The sequence below is a fragment of the Eumetopias jubatus genome, unplaced genomic scaffold (genome assembly GCF_037043125.1).
Source record: "Eumetopias jubatus isolate StellerSeaLion01/CBP00866 unplaced genomic scaffold, mEumJub1_p1.0 scaffold_1, whole genome shotgun sequence".
NCBI classification, from domain to species: domain Eukaryota; kingdom Metazoa; phylum Chordata; class Mammalia; order Carnivora; family Otariidae; genus Eumetopias; species Eumetopias jubatus.
In genome coordinates this window covers 57,677,132-57,696,077 of record NW_028274807.1, presented here as the reverse complement: position 1 = coordinate 57,696,077, position 18,946 = coordinate 57,677,132, and the positions used below count along the sequence as shown (strand labels likewise).

The 18,946-nt window shown below is 35.3% G+C and overlaps 1 protein-coding gene across 1 annotated transcript in view; it reads left to right on the top strand.

Moving 5' to 3' along the window:
• Positions 1–18,946, top strand: part of SLC9C1 (solute carrier family 9 member C1) — a 72,241-nt gene that overhangs the window by 40,803 nt on the left and 12,492 nt on the right. Inside the window, exons 13-20 of the mRNA XM_088022900.1 lie at positions 95–192; positions 3,394–3,513; positions 10,231–10,426; positions 11,582–11,767; positions 12,581–12,730; positions 13,932–13,983; positions 15,183–15,331; positions 18,098–18,223. Coding sequence (XP_087879026.1) covers positions 95–192; positions 3,394–3,513; positions 10,231–10,426; positions 11,582–11,767; positions 12,581–12,730; positions 13,932–13,983; positions 15,183–15,331; positions 18,098–18,223 — 1,077 coding nt within the window. The remainder of the gene's footprint in view (positions 1–94; positions 193–3,393; positions 3,514–10,230; positions 10,427–11,581; positions 11,768–12,580; positions 12,731–13,931; positions 13,984–15,182; positions 15,332–18,097; positions 18,224–18,946) is intronic.

Genomic DNA, 18,946 nt, shown 5'->3' with positions numbered 1-18,946 from the left:
TTTTGACTTCTTTCTACAGACTATTTTTCCATAAAGAAAATATTAAGTTGTTATTGTTATCCATGCTATATAATAATTTGCACATTTGTTTTAGGCAAGCTACCAGAGACAATATAGGAATGAGACTCTGTCCCAGAGTGCAGTCCAGGTGCTGGTAGGTGCAGCGGGAAGCTTTGGAGAGAAGAAGGGAGAGTAAGTACATTGGCAAGAGAAGGCTTTCATCCTAAGCCACTGCATTTAGGAAATTGTGCAAGTGAGTTTTGTTGCTCTTTTTGGTAACTTGGGATCATCCAGTATTATGTGTTCGAGCCGCTGCCTGCTCTGCAGCCCCAAATCAGGCCAAATCACTTATGTTCATTTTCCCAGTTTGCTCTGCTTATTCAGATTTCTGTGCATTTGAACAGGTTGCTGCTGCCAACTAAGATGCTCTTCCTTTCCTCCTTTTGCCCCCAAAGCTGAGCTGTGGTAAAATACTCTTCCTTTTAGACTGCTTGAATGCCTCACTAAGGTCAAAGACTCCCTTAATTCCTCCAGGCACATCTTCCCAATGCATATTCTCTCTTAATACCCAGCATATTTTTGTAATAGCTTCTTTTGCTGTAAGCCCATGTAGTACACAGCGAGTTCCTTGAAGTCTGCATATTAGACAGTAGCCTCAGATCCCCTTGGAAGGACAAAGGATATATGAGTGGGCTAAGGGAAGAGTTAAACTGCCATGTAGTTACAACGATGTCCACCCAAATACCGGACATAACATATCTTCTTGCTCCAAACCACACTCTTGGGACGCCTGGGTGGCTCAGTCGGTTAGGCAACTGACTTCGGCTCGGGTCATGATCCCAGGGTCCTGGGATCGAGTCCCACATTGGACTCCCTGCTCAGTAGGGAGCCTGCTTCTCCCTCTGCCTGCCACTCCCCCTGCTTGTGCTTTCTCTCTCTCTCTCTCTCTCTGACAAATACATAAATAAAATCTTTTAAAAAAATAAATAATAAAATAATAAAATAAAATAAAATAAAATAAACCACACTCCTGGTACTAAAGACACCAAAATTTCCTGCTCGAATGGTCCCAAAGCTCATTTGTAAGTTCTTCTTGGGCCTTTCTCCTGGGCCATTATCTCTCAAGCAAACTGGGCCTTTGGTGTGCATAGCCTGAAAGCTAAGAGCAGCCCCAGCATGGTGTCCACTCACGAGTACTGGCTTCCAGCACAGAGAGGGATAAAGCCGTGCGTGGGAAGAGAAGCAGCCAGATGCTGGAGGACAATCTCGTTGCAGTTTAAGTACAGATTTCAGAGTGTAAGAGATTCCATTTCAAGCCTAGCCATACAAATCATTATGACATGCTTGTCAAGGTAGGAAGATATAATACCTCTTACTTAAAATTTTGTTTTCTTGATGAATGAGGTGTAAGGACAAGGGCTTCCATTTGCCCCCTTGCTCTAGGCCATTCAAATGCTTACGGGAGAGAGACTGGGAAAGAGGACTGGGCAAATGTGATCACTTAGAAACAATATGATGCACTCTTTAAAGAAGACAGATGCACAGTGTACAGTGAAAGTTTTTAAATGGATGAATAAATAACATGCTGAAAAGCATTATTGCTGCATTGCTCAGGAGAAGTTAATATAAAAAAAAAGCAGTATAGCGCAATTCAACCCATTGCCTTGATTTTTCCTCTTTAAATCCTCCAAGAAGGCAGAAGCAATATATGCCTATGAAGACCCAGAGCAAGGAGGTCAACAGTGGGGAGAAGGGAGTTAAAGGGTTGGAAGGATTCTTAGCGGACAACAAAGGCACATTTTAGAATATATTATTTTTTGTGATACATTAAAGAGATAAATATTACATACTAATATGGGCAGATGTATATGGCAGGCACTATGGGGAATATCAGGATAGTAGGATAAGTGGAATCATGTTCCAATCCCCAAAGAACTTCCTGTTAATTACACTTAATAGTCAGTACTTGCCTTGGAGTTGACTTTGCAACTTGCCGGTCATTCCTATCAGTTGCCCCTTGGGAAGCTCGCACTGGAAGTTTAAGCTGCCTCACCATCCAATTAAAGAGATCACAACTGTCTTCCTAAATCAGGTCTAAGCAGGGAATGTGATGATAAAAAATAGGAATTCAGGAGCCTGAATTACTGATACCACAGAATTTTAGGATTCATGAGAACTTAAGAAATGGCCAGATTTTAGCTGAGACATTAATTATTTCAGGAAGGTTTCCTGATTTCCCAACACTACTTTAAATGCCCCCCACTTGCTGGATCTAGAGTGCCCTATTGGTTATTATCTCCATAGCAACACCCCCTACAGTTTACTGCAATTGTTATTTGCATGTTTTACTCCCTTAGTCTGCTGGATCCTTAAGGGCAGAGATCTATGGTTGTTTATGGTTTCTCCCCAGCTTTTAGCAAGCATGATAGGTTCAATAATATTTTTAAAATTAGGAGTGAATCAAGTCCTATATACATTTGTGGTTTTCCATGTAATTACTGTATCATTCTATGAATCACAGAGAATTGAATGACTTCCTTCTTTTCAATTACATCTGTATCCTGGTAGCAGAGAAATTGCTTAAATTTCAGAGTAAGAACAGTATAGTCAATAGGAAGGACAAGGTCCACCAACACCCTTCCATTAAGCCATATTTTAAAGTAGGGTCTCAGACCCAAGCACAAAGCCCTATCCCCCTTCCAATTAAGATAACAAAAACCAAGGGATTTGGCTAAGACCAAATTGTAGCACATAGATAAGAGCTACCTCAATAGAAAAGCCAGCAGAAACCTAGAGACAATGGGATATGTGCACCAAATTGTCTTTTGGGGTTTTAGGACCACTAACTTCTCCAAGTAACCATTAACTCTTTACTTACCACTTGTATTTTGTCCATTAATTCCCCAACTAACTGCCCAGAAGGTAAGATCAAAGAGATAAGAGGATGTATAAGATGGGCTGAATGCTTCATATATACTTTCTTATTTAATTATTCCCAACTGGCATGGGTATTTTCATGTCTGTTTTGTAGAGCAAACGTTTTAATGAGGTAATTTGTTCATTGCCTCACCAGATAATGGGGGATCCAACATGAAAACCTGGATGTATTTGAATCATGTTATCCTTTTCTTTCCTGAACCTGACCTCTCTATTTTAAACCATGTATCTCTGACTTTTTATACTCTCTCTTTAATGAGTGAGCCGCAGAATCTAAATTAATAATTATATATCTACTTGTATCTACAGCTTTGTGACTTGGACCTATGCTCATGAAAGTGTCCTATTTCCAGTTATCAACGGACAAAATCATCTTCCTGCTTTCTGACAATACTGCATTAAATCTATTCCCCAAATTTTAAAGCATGTTTAATGATTACTTCTTTTTTTCCCCAGATATATGAGTCCTGAGACAATAAAGAATTATTCTGAAAGCAAAAAACTTCTTTCCTTTATTAGAAAAGTATTGCTCAATTGGGTGTATAACACTAAAAAGGAAAAAGGGATCCCATCAAGGTAAGCGATTTAACCTTACTAGAAATGCTATTATACTGATTTTAAATACCATTTTTTTATATCTGGGAGCTCCTGGCTGGCTCAGTTGGTAGAGCATGTAACTCTTGATCTCAGGGTTGAAAGTTGAAGCCCCATGAAAAATTTAAAAACTAAATTCATATCCTGAATACATTGGAAAATATTTTGGAGTAGTTTACAATTAAATTACTTATATACATACAAAAAGTTACTTGAAGAAAAAAAGAGATAGTATAATAACTTTTTTTATTATGGAAGTAAATTTCATATAACAAGATTAACCATTTTTAAGTGTATCATTCCATGTTATTTAACACATTCATTATGTTGGGCAACCATCATCTTGATCAAAATCCACAACATTTTTATTGCCCCCAATGTAAATCCAGCCCCCATTAAGCAGTCACTCCCTATTACTCCCCCTGCCCCCTAGCTCCTGCATGGCACTAGTCGGCTTTGTCTCTATGAATTTACCTGTTCTGAATGTTTCATATCACTAGAATCGTACAATATATAGCTTTCTGTTTCTGGCTTCTTTCACTCAGCATAAGGTTTTCATCCACATGGTAGAATGTATCAGTAACATAAGTTTCATCCACTTTGTAACATGTATCAAGATTTATTCCTTCTTATGGCTGAATAATAGTTCATTGTACAGCTATATCATATTTTGTTTACCCATTCATCAGTCGATGGAATTTGGGTTGTTTTCACCTTATAGCTATTGAGAACAGTGCTGCTATGTACATTCATGTACAAGTATTTGAATACCTGCTTTTCACCTTTTGGGTATGCACCTAAGAGTGAAATTGCAGGATCATATGATAATTTTATGTTTAACTTATCGAGGAACCACCAAATTGTTTTCCACAGCTGCTAGACAATTTTGAAATCAAGAAATATAAGTTTATCAACTTTACTTTCTTTTTCAAGATTGGTGTAACAATGTGGAATGTTATATATAAATGTAATTCCATATAAATTTTAGGATTTGCTTAGTTTTGCAAAAAAATAATGTCACTGAGACTTTCACGGGGATTGCACTGAATCTTCACTATCGTCATCCTAACAATATTAAGCTTTCCAATTCATGAACATGAGGTGACTTTTGGTTTATTTAGATCTTCTTTAATTTCTTTCAGAAATGTCTTGTAGTTTTCAGCATACAAGTCTTTGATTAAAGTTAATCCTATATCGTTTTTTCTTTTTTGATGTTGTTATAAATGAAACAGCTTTCTTAATTTCATTTTAGGATTGTTTATTCCTAGTGTATGATTTCTGTATATTGACTCTGAAGCTTTGCTGAATTCATTGATTAGCTCTCTTGTTTTTTGTGAATTTGCTGGGATTTTCTGTGTATAAGATCATGTCATCTATGAATAGAGATAATTTTACTTGCTCCTTTCCAATTTGGGTGCCTAGTTTCTTTTCTTAGATTCAAGAGGAGGAAATATAGACCCCTGTTCTCAATAAAAGTATCAAAGATTATGTGGCATCCTTAATCTACCATACTCAATAAATACAAGAAAGATATTTTCATATTATAGGGTTTTTAAAGCCTTCATAATTGAATAAAAGGAAGTCATTCAATTCTCTGTGATTCATAGAATGATATGGTAATTACAAGAAAACCACAAATGTATATAGGACTTGATGCATTCCTAATTTTAAAGCCTTCATAAAGGTCTACACTAACACCACAAGTACATAGGACAAATATTCCCTCAATCTTTTCTCAGATGGGCCTTTAGTCACTTTACTAAAAGAGTTACTTTTCACTGGGAAAAAAGAGAATACTCAGACTTTTTAAAAGACTTTGGGGGAATATAAACAAACAAACAAAAGACCAAAGGCTTGAAATGCTATCATAGTTCTCAAGTTAGAGAGGAAGCTTTTAGGCTAGATGATATATGGGGACTCTGACCCAGTCTGCTTCATAATAATCCAGCAAGTCCACTGTGTGATTATTTCTCTAAATCTCCCAAGTGTATACTTGGGATGAATATAGTCTGTGTGTAACTGAACATTTACATTTTTTTGCTGACCTATAGAATAAGAATTATTATGGCAGGAAGGTCCAAGTGACCAAGTGGAACCCTGGCCAAAATAGTCATAAGAAGCAATATAGTATTCCAGGAGTAAAGAAATTAACGCCAACATTAAAGATTTAAAGGAATTGTAAGCAATCCCCATTATATCCCTTTCAATTCATCTATCTGGCATAAACAAGTCAAAGTATAGTCAATTACAAATTTAAGCAAAAGGTAACATCAAGTGCAATGCTGTGCCAGATATGACTTTATTCCTGAAAGAAATAAAGAAAAGCAGTCTGTATTCTAGTCCAAGATAATGATGTCGGAGGCTCCTGAACTTAACTCTTTCATCAACACACCAAATCTACAGCACATATAGATCACTTCCCTCTCAAAGAAATCCAAAAACTAGCTGAGTGATTCCTACACATCAGACTAATGAGAGAATACCTACACTGAAACAGATAGGGAAGACTGAGACACACTTTCAGCATAAAACTCACCCCCCGGCATTGAGGCATGTGATCAGAAGGGAACTCATGGCCCCCAGCTTCTCCATGAGAAGTAAAGGGTTTGGACCCAACATCTAGTGCTCCAACTTTTAAGACTTCCACTTGAGAGATGGGCCCCCAAAACACCTGCTCTGAGAGCTAATTGGGCTTATGTCCACAAAATCCAGAAGACTAGAGCAGACAATGAAACAGTTCTTAATGAGCTTGCAAGGACAGCGTCTACCTGAAATGAACTTGTGCAAGAGTTTGGCACCCTGATTTTGGTGATCGCCATCCAGAGGACACACCCCCTATTAGTAACAGAAAAACATATGAAAGCATAAATCTCACTGGTAAAGATAAATATATAATAAAATTTAGGCTACTCTAGGGAGCCTGGGTGGCTTAGTCTGTGAAGCATTTCAGCTCAGGCCATGATCCCAGGGTTCTGGGATCGAGTCCCACATCAGGCTCCCTGCTTAGCAGGGAGCCTGCTTCTCCCTCTGCCTCTGCCTCTCTCTCTGTCTCTCATGAATAAATAAATAAAATCTAAAAAAATAAATAAAATAAAATTCAGGCTACTCTAATATTGTAACAATGGTGGTAAATCACATTAAAATCTAGCATAAAGGTCAAAGTATCTAGCAAAAAGTCAAAAGTATTAAAAAAATTAATATAACTACAATAATGGATACACAAGATAAAAAGGGGTAAATATAAATTATGACTCAACAAACTGCACTTGATCTTAGCCAAAAGGCCGAGAAACGATGACTCTCAACAAACTGGATAAAGAAGGGGTGTACCTCAACAAAGGCCATATGTGACAATCACACAGCTAACATCATATTCAACAGTGAAAAGGTGAAGGCTGAAAGCTTTTCTTCTAAGATCAGGAACAAGATAAGGAGGCCCACTCTCATCATTTTTATTAAACATAGTATTGGAAGTTCTAGCCAGAGTAATTTGGCAAGAAAAAAAAGTCATCCAAATCAGAAAGAAATGAGTAAAACTGACATCTTTTGCAGATGTCATGATATATACAGAAAACCCTAAGAACTCCACCAGAAAAAGGTAGAACTAATAAACAAATTCAGTAAAGTTACAGGATACAAAATCAATATACAAACATCAGCAGCATTTTTATACACTAATAACAAAAGAAGGAAATTAAGAAAATCCCATTTATAATTGCATCAAAATGAATAAAATACCTAGGAATAAATTTAACCAAGGAGGCAAAAGACCTGTACACTGATTACTATAAGACACTGATGAAAGAAATTGAAGAAGATACAAATAAATGGGAAGATATCCTGTGCTCGTGAATTGGAAGAATTAATGTTGTTAAGATGGCCGTACTACACAAAGCAATCTATAGATCCAATGCAATTCTTACCAAAATTCCAATAACATTTTTTACAAAAATTTTTAAAAATCCTAATATTTGTATGGAATCACAAAAGATCCTGAATAGCCAAAACAATATTGAGAATAAAGAATAAAACTGGAGGTATCACACTTCTTGATTTCAAACTATATTAAAAAGCTGTAGTAAACAAATAGTATGGTATTGGCATAAAAACAGACACATAGATCAACGCGACAGAATAGAGAGCCCAGGAATAAGCCCATGGGTATGTAGTCAATTAATTTATGACAAAGGAGTCAATGAAATACAATGTAGAAAGGATAGTCTCTTCAGTAAATGATGTTGGGAAAACTGGACAGCCACATGAAAAATAATGAAACTAGACCACTATCTTACACCATACACAAAAATCAATTTGAAATGGAGTAAACTAAGACCTGAAACCATAAAACTCCCAAAAGAAAACTCCATGATAGCATTCTTGGCAATGACTTTTGGATTTGACACCTTTGCAAAGGCAACAAAAGCAAAAATAAACAAGTAGGACTACATCAAAACTGAAAAGCTTCTACACAGGAAAAAAAAAATCAACAAAATGAAAAGGCAAGCTATGGAGTGGGAGAAAATAGTTGCAAATCATATATCTGGGAAGGTGTTAATATCCAATATGTGTATAAAGAACTCATACAACTCAATAGTAAAAACAAACAAACAAACAAACAAAAACCATCACAATTAAATAATGGTCAGAGAAACCAAAGAGACATTTTCTCAAAGAAGACATACAAATGTTCAAAGAATACATGAAAAGGTGCTTAATGTCACTAATATCAGGGAAATGCAAATCAAAACACAATGAAATATCACCTCACACCTACTAGAATCCCTATCAACAAAAAGACAAGAGATAATATGTGTTCACAAAGATGTAGAAAAAAGGAAACCCTTATGCACTGTTGGTAAGTATGAAAATTGGTACAGCCCCTACGGAGAGCAGTTTGGAGATTCTTCAAAAAAAAAAAAAGAACTGCATGATCTAGCAATCCCACATCCAGGTATACATCCAAAGGAAATGAAAACAGGGTATCAAAGAGATATTTGCTCTCCCATGTTCAATGCAACATATTCACAGTACCTAAGACATGAAAATAAACTAATTGTCCATCAACAGATGACCGAATAAAGAAATATGGTGTATATATACACAAGAGAGTATTATTCCCATGAGAAAGAAGGAATTCCTGCCATTTGCAACAATGTGGATGGATGCTGAAGGCATTATGCTAAGTGAAATAAACCAGAGAAAGACAAATACTGCATGATACCACATCGTGGTGCATGTGCCCCTTCAAATCTGTACTTTTGTATCTTTTGGGCAAGTACCTAGTAGTGCAATTGCCAGATCATAGGGTAGTTCTATTTTTAACTTTATAAGGAACCTCCATCCTGTTTTCCAGAGTGGCTGCACCAGTTTGCATTCCCACCAACAGTGTAAGCGGGTTCCCCTTTCTCCACAACCTCCATCCTTGCCAACATCTGTTGTTCCCTGAGTTGTTAATTTTAGTTATTCTGACTGGTGTGAGGTGGTATCTCATCATGGTTTTGATTTGTATTTCCCTGATGATGAGTGATGTTGAGCATCTTTTCATGTGTCTGTTAGCCATCTGTATGTCTTTTTTGGAAAAATGTCTTTTCATGTCTTCTGCCCATTTCTTTTAAGATTTTATTTATTTATTTGACGGAGAGATAGAGAGCACAAGTAGGCAGAGAGGCAGGCAGAGGGAGAGGGAGAAGAAGGCTCCCCACTGAGCAGGGAGCCTGATGCGGGGCTCAATACCAGGACCTAGGGATCATGACCTGAGCCGAAGGCAGACGCTTAACCAACTGAGCCACCTTCTGCCCATTTCTTAACTGGATTATTTGTTTTTGGGGTGTTGAGTTTGATAACTTCTTTATAGATTTTGGATACTAACCCTTTATCAGATAAGTCATTTGCAATTATCTTCTCCCATTCCATAGGCTGCCTTTTAGTTTGATTGTTCCCTTGCTGTGCAGAATTTTTATCATGATGAAGTCCCAATAGTTCATTTTTGTTTTTGTTTCCCTTGCCTCCAGAGATGTGTCTATTAAGAAGTTGTAGCCGAGGTCACAGAGGTTGCTGCCTATATTCTCCTCTAGGATTTTAATGGCTTCCTGTCTCACATTTAGGACTTCCATCCATTTTGATTTAAATATTTTGATAAACTGTGGATGCATACTGGTCCATTACCACACATCCTGGGATTTTTTTTTTTACAGATTTTATGCCTCAACAAGGAAAGATGCTCATGATACATTGTTAAGAAAAAGAAAAAAAGTTTACAGAGCAATACGTATGATATAATTTCTTTTGTGTTTACAGATAATGATTACATAAACAAAAAGATTGGACCAATATTCAAACTGTTAATAGTAATCATGTCTGGCAGGTTGAAGAGATTCCCTTTGTTTTATTATTTTTTTTAATATTTCCAGTTTGAATTATCCCCATCTCGTGACCAAAAGTATTTCTATTAAAACTAAAAATGGTTGAGAGTTGAGGAAGATGGGGGGAAAGAAGAGGGGAAACAAGCCTCCAGACATTTAGCAGAGGAGGAAATTAAAAGGACAATATCTGAAGCAGGATGCCAGAAAGTGTTTGGTAGGGATTGCTCCTACCCAGAACTAAGCTGGGCTGTGTATTATAGATGACTGGAACAGAACTGAACATATAATGAAAATAATTCAGTGTAATTATTTTATCAGATAAAACTTTTTTTTGTAGACATTGCATTCTTCGTGTATGCCATAAAATTGTATTTACTGATGAATTTGAGTACATTGGATATCTTGTGATACTAATGAATATGTTTCCCATTATAATTTCTTGGATACCTGAGTTAAGTGATATCTATGAGCATGAATTAAGATATTGCAACTACTCTTTTCTTGCATTCTATATAATGGAGTCCCTACTTAAGGTAATCTGAAATTGTGTGTGTGTGTGTGTGTGTGTGTATCTGTGTATGTGTGAACATGTTATATGTCTCACAGAGAGAGTCCCTGACTTCATTTTTCAACACTACCTAAACACAATTTTCTAAAGGAGTGTATGAAATTCTTTCTCACTTCACAAACTTTAATTTTTAAAGGTAAATTTTTAAGACAACTCAGTAGAAAACATCCATACTTTAAGAATTGATTTTGTATTTGTAAAAATAAATTTTAAAATGGTATGTGTCAAAGGGAGTTTCAAAGATATTGGCAGTGTTCATAAACTTAGCAGGGCAGTGCTCATTTTATTTTTTTAATACTAGATAGATAAACAGATCGATAGGTAGAGTTATAGAGACTCCTTTATACTTGAAAAACATTTCATGATCTGATTTTTAAATCTAATATAAAGGTAGTTGTAAAATGAGGAAATGTACTCCCACAAACTGATAATAGTATTGTGTTATATGAATCAAAAAGTGGAGAATGAGTATGTGAGTACATAACATGATGGACAAAAACAAGGGAAAACTTAGAAGCAACACCATGACACCCGCAACGAACATCACTCCCAGTGACTGGAGCTTGGGATGATGGATTGGTCAGCACGGATATTGGAGAGATGTTAGACTGGTGTGGAGGATATGTAAAATGAAACAGGAGACATGGACGTAAAGAAGAAAGAAGTTCATAGGCCGTGCTATCTCTCCCACTTCCCTGATATCAACTACCATTTATGGTCTAATAACTTCCAAATTCATGTTCCCAGCTCATATCTTATCAAGAACCTCAGATCATATAGACAACTGAGGACTGGATCTCTCCAACAAAATCCTATACAAACATCTCAAACAGCACATTCTAAAAAATTTATCTTCTCTAAGCCTACTTTTCCCTCAAAATTCCACTGGAAACCCAATTTCCCAGACTAGCATCCACAATCATCTTTAATACTTCCCACTCTCTTACTATGCTTCAATATTTCAAGCATTTTAATTTTAAATTAATATGATTACTTACTAGTATTTCAGACAAGTAGTCTTAAGGTAGGTCAGAAAAAATCTAACTAGTAATGTTTCAGTTATTGTGGAAAATGTTGCAGTAAAAGCAAAAACAAGATAACCTATTTTTTTAATCAACAGATGGCTGCAATGAGGAAGGAATATTTTTTACATACCTGGAACTTATTTGAGTTAGCAATTACATCAGTTGGCATCATAGATATAATTCTTATTGAGACAAATTCCATTACTTTTACTCTTGATTTTATTCTAACAGTAATATTTATAAAAATTGTTCGATTTCTTCGCATACTACGTATTTTGAAGGTAAAGAACTATTAAATCATTCAATTTCAAATTTCTACTGACTGCTTCATGAAATATGAACTAAAATCAGTTTAGTAATTTTATGACTTCCACTTTCTATTGAGGTGATGTTTGTATTTTAAATTTTATAACCCTTTCACAAATTAAATTTTATAACATTATTTTATGAATATCCAAATTATGTATTTGCTGTGTTTTCCTGTCTATGCTCCATAATCTCCATACTCTGCCCTCCAACCAGCTGCCATTAATCCTCAAAGTGCTAGCTTATGGTCATTCTTCAAGATTCAGTTTAAGTATCACCTAATAAAGGATATCATTTTTTTTTAATCTTGTTAGCATTCTGTACATACTCTCTTTTGCACTTATCCTTGGGATCAAACAAGAAATATAATTGTGGTGGGTTCCAACCCCCGAATAAACCTTCTAAGAAGAGGTTAGTAGGAGATTTCACAGGTAAAAGTGACAGTACTTTATAGACATTTATGACTTAATCCCAGAAGATTAATTGCATTGTTTTCCAAGAATTTAAACCAGTTAAAATTAGCATCCAATTCTCTATAAGGGACATAAGTAAAGAGTAAATTCATAACTTCACATATGTGTCCAACATTATTAATTATAAGGAAATCACTCTGGTCATGAAGTTATAAAACTACCATGAATAAAATAACTAAAAGCCTTGACAGGTTACTATAATTATTGTTGAAAGCATGTTATTTCTTATTATTATCTACTTTAGTTCAACTAATCAATATATAATTATCTAAATGTATACAATTTATATTAAATAGTAGTTCTGTTTTTTTCCAGCTCATAACCCCAAAGTTGCTGCAAATAATAGACCAAAAGATGAGTCACCAGCTGTCCTTTAAGTATGCTATACTAAAAGGATATGTCCAAGGTGAAGCAGACATAATGACTATAATTGATCAGATTTCAAGTTCTAAGCAAGTTAAACAGGTGAGAAAACTTTCAATAGTAAGGAAAGGGTTTATTCCTCCAGTCCCTCAGTTGCCCTCACCCATTATGTCCTCTATCTATATATGTAGATGGGGATTTTGACTCGATTCGCTAAGTAATTTCTGTAAAAACTTAAACTAGTCTACATTTGTATTACTCAAAATCTTCCTTGCTTAAATGTCTGTGCCACAGTAACAAATCATGAGGTTTTTGCAACCCACCTTTTGGTTCTTGTGGAGGCTATCATGAAATATATGTGCAGTGGTCATCAGCTCCCTCCCGATGCAAGTTCCAGGATCTGTCAGCTACAGGTGCACTAAATAGGAAATATTGGAGGATGAGACATAATGGCAGTGTTAAGCAAAGGGAGCTTCCTCATAATTCCCAAAGGCTCCCTTCCTCACCCCCTGCCTGATTTTCCCACAATAAATAGTAAAAGAAGCAAAGGATGGGGATCTGGCAAATGGAAAAAGTAAGAATAACTCATCCAGAAGGAAACCTTGTCTAATTTCTTCATTACACAGATAAGGAACAAAAAAGAGCCAAGAGAGCTTGAATGGTTATTCTCAAAGTCACATGGCTAGTAAACAGTGAAGAGAATTCTAGGGCCTAAGTTCTAGATTTTCACTTTTTTGACCGAGGTGGTTGTTCTCACAAGTTTGTCAACTATGTGAAATATTTACCTTTCAAGGCAATGTAGAACACGTGAATGCCATTTAATATGCCCAAAGCTCTGTAGTTGAGAAAATTGAACATGTGATAGGTAGTAGAACACAAAAAGCAGTATGTTTCCTTTCTTCACCACCTGTAACTTTAAAACTGTTTTCCTGAATTTTGTTACCTGTTCTAACCTGGAAAAGAATATTTGGCACTGGAATTTGAGGATACACAGTAGGGAAAACAAAAGGACCTGAATCTCTAAGATGTCCAGTTTTAGTCCTCATTTCTGCTCTCACACAGTTTGGCCAAACCTTCTACCTCATTTAAGATTGAAGCCACTTTTTATTCTCTCCACAAATTTGCTGGAGCAAAATAAAATTTATTGCGCAAAATTCAATTCTAATCCCTGAAAAGCTCCCCATCATATTTTTTCTTTGAAGTTATTAGTTAGGTAAAAAAAAAAAATCCATCAGTAGCAAATGTAAAGATATTTTATAACAGCTTGTTCTCCAGTGGGGATAACTCTTCTTTTATTTTGTAGATGTTATTAAGGAGGATTATGAAGAATACAGGACACGCTATGAAAGAGCTGGGTATGTACCCCTCGCCCTAAAGATTAAACACAACCATTTCTTATTATCATTACTCCAGAAAGGCAATTATTTTGATAACTAAACTGATCTTTGAGGAAACCTATTTATTACTAGTAATAAAGTATATAACTTTAATCGATATGATCATATCTTTGGTTTGGATGGGTTTAGTGTAATATTACCTCTCTACACTTGTTCTTCCTGCCTTATACCTCAATGAAGACCTTCTAATTTCTCTTTAAAGGAAACACATTAGCATTACATGTTTATACATGCTATTATCACCTTATAAATTCTATTTTCTTCCAAACCAAAAGTACACATACCTTGCTGAGCAAAACAAGGAAAAAAGTTATTTTTTTTCCCTTCACTTGCCACAGAGCTACCATCTGAGGATTTAGGATTTATAAGTTGAAATTAGAAGATCTCACAGATCTCTGATAGACCACTGGGAGCTTCTATGCCTAAACATGACAACAGTTTATTCTCTGAATCATGCCACGTCATGCTCCTAGCACAGGATAAATCCTGGGAGTGGGACAGACACACTCCTCTAGTATAGTGTTCATGTGGGAGGAGAAGAAGGGGGTTTGGTACTAGGTGGTGGGCAGCAAAAGGGCACAGCAAGTCTGAGATCAAACAAGACTTGAGAGATTTGCATGGCAGATAGTTATCAAGCCAGACATGAAGCCATCACGAAGGAAAAGCCAAAATGTAGAATCTAAGTGAATGCAACTCTCGTGGGCATTCAGGAATCCAGATAAGTCAGGCAGAAGAGCACAGATGGATGAGTCATCTAGATGCACAAGAATGTTGGGTGGACAATGACCCAAGAGGAATGAGAGGACTTAATCAGAAGCCATATCTAAGTGCTAATCCTAATTCAAACAGAATAGAAAAGTAGGACATAAACTCTAGACCTAGAGCCCAGAAGAGCTTCTCAGTGTCCCATGCAGGTGTATCAGTGTAATTGTTAATCCTAGGACTAGGACTGTCTGTCCTTCCTCATGGGTTTAGGTATAAACTGGCAAGAAAACGGCAAGCCTAACTCTGCAACGACTGGAGGACTCATCAGGGAGAGATATATTTCTCTGTGTTGGGAGTTGTATTTCATGGATTTAGAGTGGAAATACTAGCTTACTGTCTACATGAAATATTTAAATAATATTCTTATTTTATCCGAAAATATTATTTTTCAGGCTACTTAGAGTATGATCACCCAGAAATCGTTGTTACTATGAAAACAAAGGAGGAGATTAATGTCATGCTCAATTTGGCTAGAGAAATTGTTAAGGTTTTTAGGTCAAAAGGAATTATTCATAAAATTGAAGGTTCTGAAATTAATAAGGTAAGGTAGCATATTTTTAAGGCAAATATACTTACCTGATATATAGTTATTCATGATCTTCAAACCTACTTTTGATTTTTCAATATAAGCCGTCTCTGAGATATGAATATCTAACTTAAAATAATTATCTAAAGATAAGCACCTACCATAGAGTATTTCCTTCCAAGAGCTCCAATGCTCAATTTCTCTTTCCCTTTCTTGCCACAGCAAGGGACCATCTCTTTCTATGCTTTGCTCCCAAACCGATGGTATGATGAAACTATTTCTCTTCCTAGGCTACAGTGGATATTAGTATTTTTCTAGGAATTATCTTTGACACTGAGACAACTTTTCCCATAGAACCCCATGATTTATAAGAGCATTCAATTATAGGGTAAAAATTCACTACATTTCCTTTCTCTAAGTTATTTAAATGGTACCATGACATATAAAAAAATAGAGGATCCCGACTAATTCTGTAAGTACAAAATTTACTCTCCAAATTGGGAATAGTATAAGAAAAAAAAACCCAAAAGCTATTATGTTTGTGAATACATATACAAAACTTTTAAAAACATAATGGTAGCTAATTGAATCTATTAGTATATTAAAAGTTTAGTATACTATAACTAAGAATGTTTTAGATCCCCCAATAGCTATATAACTTATTAAGAGATTTAAAAAGAAAGAAAAAAATTGACAAAATTTATTATTCAAAATATTTTTTAAAATTCTTACAAGGCTAATAAGAGAAGTAGCATCCTTAACTAAATAAAGAGTTTCTATTAAAAATTTGAAACATTGTATTGGATGTCAAAACATTTATAAGTATTCCAATTAAAGTCAGGAATGAAAGAAGAATGAACAGTGCCACTCCAAATATTGAGTGCTGTGCTGGAAGTCTTAGCCAGGTCAAGAAAAAAAAAGAAAGGAAATTGAGAGATAAAATTTTTGGAAAGAGGAAAAAAGTTATTATATGTTGATTGTTTAATTTAAAATCCTTGGAAAATAAATTAAAATCCATAAGATTAATAAGATAAATCATAGGGTATTAAGAAATAATGTCAAAATTCAAAATTCTTCCCCAACTAAAGAAAATGTAGAAAAATATTCTATTCACAGTATTGATTAAAAACTCTAAATCCTTCAGTGTGAACCTAACATAAAATATATAACATCTATGTGGCGAGAACTGAAAGGCACATTTGAGCAGGTAGAAAGATCAGTCACCTTAAAGATAAAACAATGGAAATTATCCTATTTGAGTAACAGAAGTAAAAAGATTGAAGAAAAGAGAACAAAATCTACGGGACCCATGAGATCTAATCAAGTGGACCAACATATGCACTGTGGGAATTCCACAAAGAGAAGGGAGCGAGAGAGACAGAGAATATTTGAAGAAATAATGGCCAAAAATTTCCCAACTTAGATGAAAGACATAAATATTAACATCCAAGAAGTTCAATAAATTCCAAGTAGGATGACCTGAGAGAGACGCACACCGAGACACATTATAATCAAACTGTCAAAAAGACAAAAAGAAAATTTTGAATCAGCAATAGCAACTCATCCCATATAAGCAATCCTCAATAAGATTATTATCAGATTTCTCATCAGATACTTTGTAGACCAGAAGAAAGTGAACTGATATATTCAAAGTGCTAAAAGAGAAAAAAAAACCTATCAACCAAAAATCCTATGTCCAGCAAAACTGTCCTGCAGAAATGAGAAATTAAGACATTCCCAGATAAACAAAAGTGGAGGGAGTTTATTACCACTAGATCTGCCCTGAAAGAAATGCTAAAAGGAGTCCTACAGATTGAGTAGACACCTCCCAACAGAGGATATTCAGATGACTAATACATAACAAAAGGTACTAAATTTCATTGTCAAAAGCCTAATACAAATTAAAACCAAATGAAATACCAATACACAACCATCAGAATACTTGATTTTTTTAACTAACTGTAGGCAATAATGTAGAATAACTGGAACGTTAGAATAAGAGTGTAAATTAATGCAATCACTTTGGAATTGTTAGGCAGAATCTACTAAATTTGAACATACACATATGACACAGCAATTAGATTACAGAACCATATATCCACAGAAATGTATACATATGTACAGCAAACAAACATAGCAGCATTACAAAGGCCAAAACTGGCACACCCAAAATGTTGATCAATAGTAGACAAAACTGTGGTATATTCATACAACATAATCCTCTACAACAATGAAAATGACAGGAATGAACTTCTAATATTGCTCCCTGAAATATTAGAGATGAATCTCACAAACATACTACTGAGCAAATAAAACCAGACACAAACAAGTACATACTCATTGATTTCATGCAGATAAATCTCAAAACCAAACAAAGCTAAACTCTGATAGAAGAGAGGTCATCTTTGGATAGAAGAAATGACTAGAAGAGAATATAAGAGAGGATTTTAGGTGCAGTAAATGTTTTATCTCTTAATCTGGGTGCTGGTTACCCAGATCTTTTCACATTGTAAATGTTCTTTGAGCAGACATTTATAATCTGTGCACTTTTTGCTTATCTACTTTAATTTAGTAAAAAAAGTTTACTTTTAAATGTTTAATCTATGACTTCAGAATGATGATAACAGAAAAATGCTATCAGTGGGGAGAAGTTGAAAGTTTCCACAGAAGAACAAAAATCTCAGAAGAGCAAGTAAAGGAAATAGTACAAAGCCATAATTTCTTAAGCATTCTGTGAACACCAGTTTTGTTCATCTTCTTTCTTAAATTTTGTGGTTTTAGTTAATAATGGCCAAAAAAAGAGAGATACTTGATTTTCAACCTGTTATCAAGCCCCTTACTGTTGAAGAAGCACTCTACCATATTCCATGGCTAGATAAAGACAAAGACCATATAAACTTCATTCAGGTAATATTTTTATTTTCTGGTAATACCATCTATAATGTACCAACAAATGATTTTTTTTTTAACGAAGAACTCTGATTCTCTCCAGCTTAAAACTCTTTAAAAGTCTTTTATTGTCTATGGGATAAAATCAAAATCCCTTTAAGTGACCTGAAAAGTCCTTTCCCAATCTGCTTCCTGTCTACATTTCCATCATCATCTACCTCATACTCTATTTATACTCAACCTTACATGGTACCCCAAACCCTTTTCACTGTTTTCTAATTCCCTTCCTCTGGAGGTGCTATTTACTTTTCTTGAAATGTCCTTTGTTTTTACTTTTTTTTCCCCAAATCTTGCTTCTCTGGAAAGATCCTGGAAACATCCCTACCAAAGGTAACTTAGAAAAGTAGGCTTTGGGGGCAAACACCCCACCAGTAGAAGACCATTCTGTGGTCCATCCTGAGTTTGGAGGACCAAAGGTGTCGCCATTGTATCCATTATACAGTTTCATTATAGCATTAAGTACATTGCATTACAATTACATTTACATCCCTCTTCTGTGCTATATCCTTTAGCTCATCCATCTTTTGAATACCCAGCCCCTTGCACTTTGCTTATTACAGAGAAGATGCTCAAAGACTGTAGAATAAACAATTAAATAGGTCTAACTTGTTCTAATAACATTCTTTTTCTATATCTACTTGGTGCCAAAGGAGCAGGTGCATATTTTTCCACCTGCTTAGA